The following is a 13,884-nucleotide window of genomic DNA, read 5'->3' as shown; positions in this document are numbered from 1 at the left end:
GAATCATTACTTCGACTAGTAACAAAGACTTTACCCCCTAGTGCAATTTACATTCTCCTTTTTAAAATGTGGCAATGCAAAAAAATGTAATTGAGCTAATTATTCCTCCAGATTAGAGGGGTTGCGAGGCCATTATTTATTTTATGTGTGCAGATAAACCACAATTTTGCATCAGTTTGCAATTTTTAAAAATGTAATCATAAAAAAACTATCAGCATTTTAGGACACACTTCTACTATGCATGCTTTTGTATGTAATTTGCTGAATATACTTGTTTTTTCAAGCAACAGATATTTTTAGTTTTATTACTTTTATCAATCACCTTCTACACCAGTTTACACATGCTTAACCAGGAAGTGCATAATACTTATTCACATTTATTTCTTTTTTGGTGGGTTGGGGGAGACAACACCCCGCCATTTCATTTAATTTTCCTGTTGAATCAATCGAGTTATTTATTGGGGGGGTTAAAAAGAAACCCTTTTGTGGACGTCTTGCAGGCATTATTTGATTAAGTTGACAATATTATGTGAGCAACGGTTGAGTACCCACCGTGCTGTTCTTTTGACCAAATTGATTTGTGTAATGAACACTTGCTCTCTCTTTGAATAGGCCTCTTGATTTAAGCAGTAATGCCAGAAAGCCGAGTGAATTTACAGCCCCCACAGCCATTCTCTTTCAATCCAGGGAGAATAGTGGTGGCAGTTCACAGAAAAGCGTAACTCAATACATTGTGCTATAAGCGCGGGGCAGAGGGGAAAAAAATAATATCACCCAGGTTTTGCAATATACCTATTTGATTTGATTTGTAAGCCTGATAAAAAAGCAATTGAGAAAGGTTCAGGACAAATTATATATACATACACACAGAGACACACAAACACAGCCACATGCTTTCTAAGTAGCATAAGAAGCTATACAGAATGCATGCAGGGTACTAAATAATAATAATAAATTGCAAACTCAGTGTGTGTGTGTGTGTGTGTGTGTTTCTCAATTTAGAGTAGCACCACTGAAAATGAGGCAGGATCAGGATCCTGGCATAGCAGGTGGTATAAGTCAGCTGGGATAGCTCAGTTGGTAGAGCATGAGACTCGTAATCTCAGGGTTGTGGGTTTGAGTCCCACAATGGGCAAAAGATTTCTGCATTGCAGGTGATTGTACTTAGCCTGCTTTCCTGCACAAGCTTCCCAGATCTAAACTTTAAATGTAGGAAGCTTGGGGAGAAGTTAAGGTTTGCTTGCCACTAAGCAACACCCATTCGTGGTTAATTACATTAAAATATTACAGCTTGCCATGTTAATTACAAGAGAATGGAGGGACATTTCACAGGATGGCTGTTATCAATGGGTGCTCTGCTGATTGCTTAAAAACAATTTATGAACCACAGATGAAAATGGAACTGAAGCAATAATCCCAATTTTAAAAATCCCTCCATCATTTCCATTCTGAATCCCCTTTGGGTTAATATTGATACTGGCTGCTTTGTGACATTGGAAGCTGCCATGTACTGAGTCAGATCAACTGGGGCATCCAGCTTTCCCCAGCTCTGCCTGGAGATTCTGGAGCTTCAATCTGAGTGAGAGCCTTTTCTCAGTTCAGATGTAAATGCAACCTAGGCTTACTGTGAAGCTGGAAGCAAGGGATGCATGCTTTCTCATACAATGGCTCTTGGAACAACATTACATCATGGTGCTGGCTAGGGTTTAAGAGAGTTGAAGTTGAAAGCAGATGGAGACGACTCAGTTGGGAAAGGCTACTGTCTCTGCATACAAGGAAGGGGCCCATAGCTCAGTGAGTATAGCATCCCCAGCATCTCCAGGTAGGGCTGGAAGAAACTCCTTACCTGATATGCTGGAGAGCTCCTGCCAGTCAATGTAAACAATACTGAGCTAGATGGAACAAGGGTCTGATCCAGTATAAAGCAGCTTCCTAGTTTCCTATATGGGGACATGGGTGGCGCTGTGGGTTAAACCACAGAGCCTAGGACTTGCCAATCAGAAGGTCGGCGGTTCGAATCCCTGTGACGGGTGAGCTCCCGTTGCTTGGTCCCTGCTCCTGCCAACCTAGCAGTTCGAAAGCAGGTCAAAGTGCAAGTAGATAAATAGGTACCGCTCTGGCGGGAAGGTAAATGGTGTTTCCATGCGCTGCTCTGGTTCTCCAGAAGCGGTTTAGTCATGCTGGCCTCATGACCCGGAAGCTGTACGCCGGCTCCCTCAGCCAATAAAGTGAGATGAGTGCCGCAACCCCAGAGTCGGTCACGACTGGACCTAATGGTCAGGCGTCCCTTTACCTTAGTTTCCTATATACAGGACTGTAGTCATATTCTCAACAAAACAAAATCAGACCCAGGGGAGCAAAAAAAAAAAAAAAAGTATTGCCCCCACCGGAGACTGATGCTTGGTAGGAAAGCAACTCCACTAAAACCTGGGGCTGGTGCCACGGTGAGGAATGTAAATTGGCTAAAGAATGATAAATTAAATTTGACATACGAAGACACATTCCATTGTGAAGATGTATGCATGCCCTGCATATAGTTTTCTCTGTGCATTTGTCAATACCTAAATCAAATTTTACCAAGATTAAACTTGTGTAGCTCTGCCTTATTGATTGAGTTAGAAATGATTATGGAAAAAATGAGCCCCAGAGTCCCAGATTAAAGTAGTTGCAAAATGCATTCAACAGTCTTCAAAGAAGCAGTTTAGTTTCAACAATTGGAAATGTGGGGGGGGGGTGTTACCGAAATTTTCAGGCTGGGTATTCTTCAATGCTTGGTGCATGGTGCTTGTGGATGCTAATGGTGGCTTCAAGAACAGCCTCTGTGGCTTCTGTTTTGTTGGTTGGCTCTTGCTATTCACAATGCAGAGATACACACACCCCCTTCCCAAACTGGGCAGCTGGTCATCAATAACTGGAGTAAAATATGTAATTGTTTATCAGGCCTTTTAAATTAAAAATACAATCTCAGTGGAGCCAGTGAAAAGTCATGCAATAAATGGGTGGAAATGACCTTTTCCATAGAGATGACAAATGATGTCTCAAATCTCCAAGCTAGAAAGTAGTTGGACATTATAGCTGATGTATATAGTGCAGATTTATAGAGCAGGGCTTGCGTTGTTTCGCTCTCTTTTTCTCTCTCTCCTCTCCTAAAAAGTTCCAAGTAAGTTATGTTCCATTCTATTGTTTCAAGTTGCATGGAAGAATTCTTTGCTCGTCTGAGTGTTGGGCCACAAAATATTCAGCCTGATAAATCACAGCAGGTATGATCAGCGTCAGCGGCACAATCTGTTGAAAGGGATACAACTGGCTTTTCTTTTTGCTGTCCTGACTGCAACATTGCACCTTTCAAAGAACCTGTGTTCCTTCTCTACCGGAATTTTCTCTATTTGCATCAGGAACAGCAAATCTGTCCAATTTTGTTTCTCTCTGTTTTTCATTTTTCCAATCTTAAGTAGAGGTGGAGGAGAATGTTTGGTTCACATTTAAGGGTGAACTTACCTATTTTGTACTTCCCAAAACAATATGTGAACTAAAACAGAATCATCCTTCCAGATTTGCAGGTCTCCTAATTTCGCATTGCAATTCTCCAGTCAAGTAATGTGAACAAAAATGCATTTACTGCTGCAAAGTGTACATATAAATGCATATTTTAGTGAAGGTAACATACAAAAAGGCATTGCATTCGGAAAAATTGCTTTGCAAAAATATTTGTATTGGGCAAGATTTTGCATAAAAACGTGTATATTATGAGAAATGGGCACTAAAATTCTGATGATTTTTTACAAGAACAGATATAAAATGAAATTGACACATTTGCCCAATCCTCATCTGAAATCCACTTAAATTCACTTAAATGTCTGCATGAAAATTTGTACACATTTTGGTGTGCTTGGAGGCTTCCTGCTGGAGCTTCTGGTTCTGAGAAGAAAATGGTGGGCTACACGGACCTTTGGCTATGTTCTTTGTCTGTTCTGGCTTCTAGGAAGCATTTTCTAGTTTGTTGGGTTTGTGGCTTTGGCATGTTTGGGTTAATAGCCAGGTTTTGGAATTACAACAACCTCTGTAGCTTATGTGTGTTTTCTTGGAAGTATACATCACTGTGTTGAATGGGGCTTATTTCTGAGTAAAGTATGCATAGAATTGCAGCCTTTATGATGCCAGCCTGGTTAGATTGTGCTTAGCGCAACTGGCATTTCTCAGCACTCTGCAGCCTCCCCAGTTTCCCATACTTGTACTTACTCTTAAGGGGAGGACATCATGAGTAGGCCTGGGCGATATATCACAGGACCAGTGTGTAGGGGCAGACATCGATCGGGCCAGCTTCACTCAGCGGTATATCGCTGGTGAAACCATCACCGCTCGAGCCTCCAGTGCCCAGAGCACTGAGGGAGAAACAAACTAGCTGGGAGCTGGAGGCTGAGGGACTCTAAGTGGTGGAGGTTTCACCAGTGATATACCACTGGTGAAGCCGCCATCATACTCTGCCCCAGCAGAGGGAGAATCAAGCTGAACCGGAGAGGTGCCAATACAGCTTGTTTCTTCCTCTGCTTCTTTAAACTGCTTGGCTGAGGAGCGAGCTGCTGCCCTCGCCTCAGCCAAGCAGTTTTATGGAGCCACAGCCCACCACCGACTCACATGATCCTGCAGCAGGATGGGGGCTCCGTTAAAGTGCTCCCCCCTCCCCAGCTGAGAGAGCCTTGACTCCGCTCCTGCTTGCATGCAAGTAGGAACAGGATTGGGGCTGCTCAGCTGAGTAGCAGAAAGCCTGCCCTTCCCAGCTGAGATCCCCACCCTTGCCTGGCTGCCTTCTCCAGGAAGGTGCGCTGTGCCTTTACTCACAGAAAGACAGATCCCATCCTCCAGTTGAAGGCAACCAGGTGGTGTAGGGGATCTTTGATGCTGCTGACAGGCCCAGTGTTCACCAGTAGCCTCCAGTAGCCCCTCTCCACAAGGCACAGATAGGGTGACTTTGTACCTTGTGCCTTGCGGACTTTGCCTGGGAGGGTGGGAGAACCAGTGTGGTGTAGTGGTTAAGTGCAGTAGACTCGTAATCTGGTGAACTGGGTTCGCTTCCCCGCTCCTCCACATGCAGTGACCATGGGCTAGTCACACTTCTCTGAAGTCTCTCAGCCCCACTCACCTCACAGAGTGTTTGTTGTGGGGGAGGAGGGGAAAGGAGATTGTTAGCCACTTTGAGACACCTTCGGGTAGTGATAAAGCGGGATATCAAATGCAAATTCTTCTTCTTCTTCCTGGGATGAACAACCCCTTCACTGGAGGAAAGAGGCAGCACACCCGTCTGGGCGAAGGCTGTCAAATGCAGAGTTTGACAGGTTCTGTGCACTTGGCTACTGCTGCTTGGTCTGTCTTCGGGGAATGGGGGGGCTAGTGGGCAAGGTAGCTCGCTTGCCCCACATGCCAGCAAAGGCAGAGGGAGCTTGGCCAAGGAGCCCCAAGGTCCTCCTGCTCCAGCACGAGTGGCAGGGGACTTGAGGCTGGCTTCGCTGGGGGCAGGAGCCTTTCCGACCCCCCGGCTGAGAGCAAGCTGGGGCCAGCTGTATTTGCCACAGCCCGCGAGGCACTGGGGTGAAAGCACCTCAGCTCTCACGATGAGAGCTGTCGCAGTTTCACCTGGCATCTCACCGGCTGGGGCAAATGCAGTTTTTTTCAACATCATGGTATATCACCAAACCACGATGTTTGGCTGGTGATGCACCGCAATGTTGAAAACCCAACATCGCCCAGCCCTAATAATGAGATAAGTCCTCCCATGGGGCCTTTTCAGATCAGGCAGTCAGGAAGGCTGTAGAGTGCTGGGCAAACATTTGAATGGGAAAAGAAACTCGCACGATACTCACAGCCACCTCACAGTGATCAGGTAAGCTCAGCTTCACGCACCCCTAAAATTATAAAGAAATTCTAAAGTGCCCTGAGAAAGGGGTTGAAGAATTGAAGTTTCTTTTGAGAGGGAAGAATACATTTGAGAAATTGGAGGGTACAGTCACTTATTGAAATGTCACTGAAAATCACAGTCAAAGCGAGTTTGAAAGTCCTTCCACAGGCAAACCTCTCACAAATTACGAGGGAAGCCAAAAATGAATTTCAGGAAGATGAGTGAAAATTCTCAAAGGAGTTATGTGCTTTGTTAGCCTTGTTAGACCAGTTTTATACCTGATATTCCCGGTCTTCTTTTTTTGTAATGGAACTTCAATGGTGGTGGTGACTGCTGCCTTTTCCAGGGTACCCAGAATTGCCAGGAGGTCCCTTTTCAAAGATGCTTAGGTAGAATTAGAAATGGAGAAGAATTCATAAATTTTTTTTTTGCAGTTTTTATTGAACTGATCCTAATTTGCACCTTCTAGACCAATACATCAATCAGAATATAATGATCTTTTGAATTTCACACTACTGTATTGCTGTGGGGAGACTCCCAGACCAAAATGTGTTTGAAAATTTTGGAATAGTATATGTTTACAACTGCATGCAATGAGATAAAGACACATTTTTAAAATATACATTCCCACACACATTTTTAAATGAACAAATGAATCACAGATTTTTTTGTAGAAAAGTGATGATTTATGAAGAAACACGTGCAGAATTGACATGCACCCAAACTCTCTAGACCAGCCTTTCCTAACCTTGGTTCCCGAGATGTTGTGGGACTGCAGTTCCCATCATCCTTGAACACTGGCTGTTCTGGCTAGGAATGATGGGAGTTGTAGTCCAACAACATCTGGGGAACCAAGGCTGAGCTGCTCCAATACTGAGTCATGGTCCTTCCCCTAATGGTACCAACCTTGCACAATTTATGAGAATGAAATTTTGAATAGAGATTATGATGGTGATGCTGTGTATATTGGTAGTAACTTGTATACAGCAAGGGGAGATACCAGAAATGGCTCCCCAAATCTTCAGCAATCTTTGAAAAATGCACTGCCGAATGAGATGGCAGTGGGGAGGGGGAGGAGGTCAAGGAAAATCTTCCTGTGTTTTAGAAAATGCATGTGTTTATTCCATGTGTTCACTGTTTATTTGTTTGGTTTTGTGCCAGAAAATTAAGTTCATAAAGGTTCTTATGCAAAAAAGTATACACATATATATCTCTACAGTATGATTAATTAGGTATCCCATATTGTCTTGAAATTTCTAAACAGAAAAGAAAAACAGCCCAGAGCATTCTTAACATTTTGGTTTGCAAAAGATGATTAATTTTAATTTTCAGATGACATAATGAAATTAATTGCTTTCATGTTGTTGAAGCAGGAGGCCTCTAAAACTTGCTATCAGGCTACAAAATGAAAGTAATATGCATGTATATTATGGATTGTGAATGTGACTCTTTCCCAGGCAGGCTAAGGTACTATTCACTCATTTATTTCTGTTTGTTTCCCCCCTATTCCAGTCCTGACATGGAAATGTGCTCGGAGTTTGTACGTCAGATCAAACTAATTTGAACACACACTTACTGGAAATGTGTTGTCGTGTGTCATAGATTTGCATCCATGACCAGCACCACCTAGTGGTGGAAATGGAACTGGAGTAAAGAAATGAACAAGAGGAATCTAGAGGGAGCTGGGATTTCTTATTTCAGATAAAGCCCTGGAGCACCTCAGAGGCTTCTTATATCCTCGCTGCCAGCTTTTCTCCTCCCTGGCCATCACATGGGCATTCTTACTCTGACTCTGAGCTTCCCACCAGCTCCCCTGCCACTGATTCTTGAGGTCCAAGGGCTGAAGGTCAGAAATTGGGTGTCAAGGCAGGACCTCACCTCCAGAGCTCCCTGTCTAATTAAAATTTAGGCAGGCACTTTTGCTGTATTGTTTTCAGTGCTTGCTAAAACTTTTTTGGTTTAGGAAAGCCAGCCTGGATTCACAATTTTAAAATCAATTTTAACATGTTATTTTATTCTGTTGTTGGCATCTGTCTGTTTCGAGAGTCAATGGAGTATGCCTCCCAGGGTTAGCAGCACCAAAGTGATTTCCAATGGCAGAGCTAGCTGCATGGGTGCCCAGAGCGGCAGCCATGCCATGCACTGGGGGGGGGGTGATCTGTGAGTTGCGCAGGGGGGCATGCGATCCACAAAGCACAACGGGGGTAGTTGAGAGATCCGCGGCGTGCAATGTCAGTGGTGGGCGATCTGGGGGGGGGGTGAGCCACCATGCACAGGGGCGGCAGGGTGAGCCCCCGCGGTGTGCCTTTTTGTCACCCCCTCACTGGTGACACCTGGGGCGGACCGCCCCCACTGCCCCCTCCTTTTTAAAAAAAAAATAATCATTTTTATTAAATTTTCCGTTTTAACAATCCAATGCAATCACATTAAATATTCCATATTATACATATATATATCAAATAATCCAAATATTCTGCCAAATTATAAATTTTTTAATGGGACTTCCCAAGCTTCAAGTTCGGAGGGTTCTGATCATCTCACATCTCTACTGCTTTTCACAGTCATTTCCAATAGTTCCTCTAATTCTTCCTGTTGTTAACCTTCCTTTTTTCACGGCCTCTGAGTTGTTCCCACAAGCGAGTTGAAGCAAGCAATGATGTGTTTCTGTGTGGATTTTATGTCCCATTGCCCCCCCCCTTCTTACGCCCTTGGTGACCTTCCCCAGGGCGCAAAAGTATGGAGGTCCTGGGATGCCCAGAGAGCACAATGTGGGCCGAAGGAAATCAGAGCACTACGTTTGGCACCAGCTTGGCTGCTGGAGTTGCTGGAAGCAGGCGCACAAGCACCATCCAACCATCTTAGGGACACCATTCTGTGTAGGGCTTAGCCCTTAGCCTTTTCTTCTCTCCAGGATATCCCGCAAGGCAGCAGGGGTTTAGGAACAGAGTTTTCCTTCTCCTAGATGGACTTCCTTCCCAGGTTGATGAGCCCCATTTAGCGTGTGTATTCATTATATAACCAAATTGTTTATTTATAGTTTGATACATTTAATGCCCATTTGTTTTGTGACATTTGATTTTATCTGAATTTTTAATGCATCTTTTATATTGTTTTATGTAAAAGTGTTTCGAGCCTTTTGTTAAGAGGTACATGAACCTTTTCAAATAAATGATTCAATTTAAATGGTCAGAGAGGCTGTCAAGGGGCTCAACAAGATGTCAGTGAGGGGTTTGTCAGTTTTACTCATTGTGGATCCACAGAAATGAATGGGCAGTTCATTTCTAGATTGAGTTTAAGGTGTTCACACTAATGCTTGGGGAACCCTCAGGAATGGTGTTGGGGACAGAGTGGTCAAAGACCACCTGAAAGGAAGGGGTCCAAAAGCAGAGGGTAAGTTCTATTCAGAACAGACCCACTGAAATGAATGGACCTATGTTAGCCATGTCCATCGATTTAAATGGGTCGACCATGAGTAGGATTAGCATCGCATGAACCACAGAGCTTCCACATCTGATCCCACTGGACCGGGAGGACCATATGCAAGAAGACACACAGCTTCCTAACTGATGTTATTTATTCAGTTGACCAGTCTCCCCATCCCTTTCTTGTTTATCCATTCATGAACACCAGTTTCCAGAGGAAATACAGGTCTGGTGTAACGAAACAATGCTGGAAGCCTGGCTAACTTTCTTTTCTCTCCCTTCCCGCATTCCATCCCATCCCCGCCCACCGCTTGAATTTTTTTTAGCAGACAGACGATGCAGCACAGACCGACGGACAGCAACAGACACAATCTTCTGAAAACACAGAAAACAAATCACAGCCGAAGCGGCTGCATGTCTCAAATATACCCTTCAGATTCCGGGATCCAGATCTCAGACAAATGTTTGGGGTAAGTACTTTGTATTATTACACATTTTGCATTTTTCAAATCTAGCATTTTAAAGTTGTGAACCGCCCTGAGATCTACGGATGAAGGGCGGTAAACAAATTTAATAAAGAAATTAAATAAATAAATAAAATACCGGATTACATTTGCATTTAAAAAGAAGAAGAAGGTCCTCTTCAGATTGTAATCTCACACTTACTAAGTTTTGAATGTTCACCACCAGTCCTATAAATAGGGCTCAAGCCAGATGGAACATCTCAGTAGCTGCAGCTTCTTTATATGTTCTCAATGGGTCAAGGGGGTCTAGGTCCCACTCCATGGGGCAGGGTCTGTGTCAAGCACTTATTCATAACCTAGAACCTGTGGGCAGATCCATATCAGACATTTAAAGCACAGACCATTCACATTTAAAACATATGACTCCCCCAAGATTCCTGGGAACTGTAGGTTGTTAAGGATGTTGGCATATATTAAGGGGGTCATATGTTTTAAATGTGCATTGGCTTTGCTTTAAAAGTCTGGTGTGGATCTGCCTGCAGGTTCTCGACTAAGAATAAGCTGCTGGGATTCTTTGAGGGAAGTCATGTGCTTTAAATGCACATTGAGTGTGCTTTAATTCATGGTGTGGATCTGTCCTCAGACAGTTGAAGCAGCTTCCACAGTTGGTTTCATGGATCCATCGAGACCACCTTAGAAGAAAACGGCAACAAAGGTCGAGTACACAACATAGACCAAAAGCAAATTTAGCACACACATACACCAAAGAATCCTGGGAACTTCAATTTATCCCCCACAGAGCTGCAACTCCAAATGCCCTTAAGAAACTACAGTTCCCAGGATTCATGGAGGAGGGGGATTGCATTTTCAATATCTGGTGTGTACACAGCCAAATAGTCATGTACCACATCAAAGACTAACAGATCTGTTTGTGTTTAAGGGGCAATATGACAGATGAAGGCTGCAGTCTGAATCCCTACTTGCCTAGGAGAATCCCCATTGAATTCAACAGGACTTAATTTTGAATAATTGATGCAGGACCGTCTTTAGCATATGCTGTGCTGGGGTGCCCAGCACCACCAATTTCTTTTGGGGGGGCAGGCCAAAGTTGTTGAGCTTTTTAGGGAGCATCTCAGGAGCTCAGAGTTGCTTAGCTTTTGGGGGGTCACACAACTCTCTCCCATGCCGTTGCAAGAGGAGAGCAATCCTTCCCCTGGGTGGGAAGGGCAGGCCTCCCAACAGCCCATGAATCCCAAGCATGCAGGAGGGTGGAGCCATCTGGCTGCCTCACCATCCGCAGCAGAAAAGCCTGCGGCGCTCTGATGGGCTCCGCTCTGCTTGGCAGCGGCTGTCACCTGGCCTGGCTCTTCAATCCCCAGACTCCAAATCTCGGCCCGAGACTCTCGGCCTGGCGCCCCTGAGAGCCTGGCGCCCAGGTGCCCTGCACCCCTTGTGCCTATGGGTAAGCCGGCCCTGAGTTGGTGTACTGGAAAGTGTCAAATGGCAAAAATGGGTCATATAAAAAGGGGGTAAAAAGGAACTGATGCAGAAATGTGCCAAACTGAATTTAAGATTAGAAAGATGAGAAACCTTGAGAAAACAAGGTTTCTTGCAGTAATTATAACAGGGAACCCCACTTTAGGGGTTCCTCCTGCACATGAGATGCTCCCCAGCATGGAACAAGGGCCACACCATCAACCTGAATGGAATCTTCATCTCCACATGCACCACATGGTGCATAGGAACATGCTTACTTGAAGTGCATAGAGTAGACTGCAAACAGGGATGTTTGTATGTGCAGAGATGAATCTGCTGGTAGCTGTTTTTATTAGCTGCACTTCAGAATGCAGTTTCCCCCCTACACTATAGAATCCTCAAAGTGTCTAAAAATCTTCTTTTGCATTTATATGTTTCTATTGCATTGGTTGGGGGGGGGGGTTATGTTTAAAAATGCTTATGTGATTTCTTCTTCTTCTTTTTGTTTCCTTGCAGCAATTTGGTAAAATCTTAGATGTTGAAATTATTTTTAATGAGCGAGGCTCAAAGGTAAGCAGTTGAATACACCTGTGGCAATGTTGAATTTGTTTGAAGTATTCAATACAAATAAGAGGAAGCAATTGCAGCACTGTAATAAACCCTTTCTAAATATCCACTTCAACAGAAGCACCTCTTGGGCTGCTTCCCCCCACCCCCCACCCCCACTTTCTTTCTTGTCAATTTCCCAAACAGCGTGAAATTCATTGGCCTAATTTTGAATCCCTTTAAAGGGGATAATTTTAACTACGATAAACTGTCACCAGTTAAAGGGGAATATTGCCTTCTGCTTTTAAATATAATCAAGTGTTGTCTGCTGATTCTCTCTCCCATCCCTGATAATTGCCTTACTCATTTGGTGAAATTAGTTCAAGCTTGCAAGGGGGAAAAAAGATTGTTAGAATAGGTATATATTCTGCTCTTGAAATGGAAGCAAGTAATATAATCTAATATCCTCTGGAGTAATTACTTGATCAAGTGTGATTTTTTTTTCCAGATTATGAAAGTGCAGCTGCTATCCTGCTTAGTTAAAACTTTCAAAATGTTGCTAACCTTTTTGAATTCAGTTTCTGTGTTGCTTGAGCAAAACAAGAGACAAAGGCTGCAATCCTTTACCCAGTGATTTAGATCAATGGGACTTACTTTAGAGCAGGTGTGGGGAATGTTTGCCCCTCCAGATATTGCTGAACTCCCAGCAACCATGGTCAGTCACCAGGGAAGAAGAGAGCTATAGTTCAGCAACACCTCTGCTTTAGAGGCTGGAGTACCTGTGGGCTTTCAGAAGTTGTTGGACTACATCTTCCATTAGCCTTGACCCTTGGTCATGCTGGCCGGGGTTGATGGGAACTGGAGTGCAACAATATCTGGAGGGTCACAGGTTCCTCATCCCTGGTCTACACTGTTTGGAATTGGCTGCTTTAACACCCTTTCCCCAATTTTGCTTAAAAGGAATGCAGCCTGAATCACGGAGTCTCTTAATAGCTGCTTCACTCTTGGTTTGGACATACAGGTTATCCACCCGATGGGGTGCAGAAGTAAGCTTTGGGCTCACATTCTCAGTAGTGGGTGGTGTGATGGAATAGCGGAGCTCACCTTGCTTCTGGTTGGTTGCACTGTGTTGCTTGCTGGGAGTCATAGGGGAGGGGAAGTTGGTGCATTCAAAGTGCACCCGATTGGATGGACGTAGCCAGGATTTATGTTAGGGGCAGAATCTCAGTTAAATATTTTTATTGATTTACTTGATGGGGGCGGCAGCTGCCCCCCCTTGGCTATGCCCATGCCAGATGGGCTCCACCAGTGTGTTTGTGTGGTCCCAACCACATCCCTCCCCCCTTTATCTCCTAGTAAACTCCAATGATGTTGCCAACTGGGGGTCAGGTAAGCCCTGCCACCCCACTCCACTATCTCCTACTCTTCAACATTCATATAACCAGTAATGAAAGTTGAGGCCTTGGTGTGACACTGTGAGTTTGACCTGTGAGACCTACACAGTTCTCATCTATTAGCATGAGGATGGGGAGCCGTCTTCTGCACCATGTCACATGGATAATCTAGGTGCCCAGACCTCTTGTGGATTGTCTGTAGGAAAGGAGAGGTAGTCCTCATTTGCTGGCCTCCATCTGAACATGGACATTTGGGTACCAAAAGCCCTTTGCCCTTTCTTGCCCATTTAGGCTTTGCCCATGTCCCTGTCCCAACTTGCTCCCACTAGGAAAGCAATTCTGACTGTGCACAAGTGAGATTTCACTGTGATTTTGGTGCTACTGCTAAGGGCAGAATCCTAAGATCTGTTGCACCTGTACTACCTGAAGAGTCCATATACCAGTATTACAGAAATAGAATGGATTCTCTTCAGAGCATGCTACCCCACACAGGAGGTCAACGCCTTCCATTTGAAAGAAAACTTGTCTGTCCCCCTCCAGATGTTATTGGATTCCATCTTCCATCAACCACCATGGCCATTGGTCAGTGATGAAGGGAGATGGTCTCCAACAACATCAGGGGCCCATATGTTCTCCACCTCTGTTTTAAAGAATGCAGTTTTATTCTGAGGAGGAGAGTTAACAGGGGT

At 44.3% G+C, this 13,884-nt stretch overlaps 1 protein-coding gene and 1 non-coding gene across 21 annotated transcripts in view; both read left to right on the top strand.

Annotated features, from left to right (window-relative positions):
• Window positions 1-13,884, top strand: part of RBFOX1 (RNA binding fox-1 homolog 1) — a 1,459,388-nt gene that overhangs the window by 1,328,545 nt on the left and 116,959 nt on the right. For 19 of the 20 annotated variants that reach the window (XM_077918365.1, XM_077918368.1, XM_077918373.1 and 16 more), the window contains 2 exons: window positions 9,642-9,785; window positions 11,772-11,825. In XM_077918365.1, coding sequence (XP_077774491.1) covers window positions 9,642-9,785; window positions 11,772-11,825 — 198 coding nt within the window. The remainder of the gene's footprint in view (window positions 1-9,641; window positions 9,786-11,771; window positions 11,826-13,884) is intronic. The other variant, XM_077918364.1, reaches the window with a different exon arrangement.
• TRNAT-CGU (transfer RNA threonine (anticodon CGU)) lies at window positions 1,063-1,135 on the top strand. Its single transcript has one exon. It is a non-coding gene; the product is annotated as a tRNA-Thr (tRNA).

This window comes from Podarcis muralis, chromosome 14 (genome assembly GCF_964188315.1).
Source record: "Podarcis muralis chromosome 14, rPodMur119.hap1.1, whole genome shotgun sequence".
In the NCBI taxonomy this organism is placed as follows: Eukaryota; Metazoa; Chordata; class Lepidosauria; order Squamata; family Lacertidae; genus Podarcis; species Podarcis muralis.
This window is presented reverse-complemented; position numbering and strand designations above follow the sequence as displayed.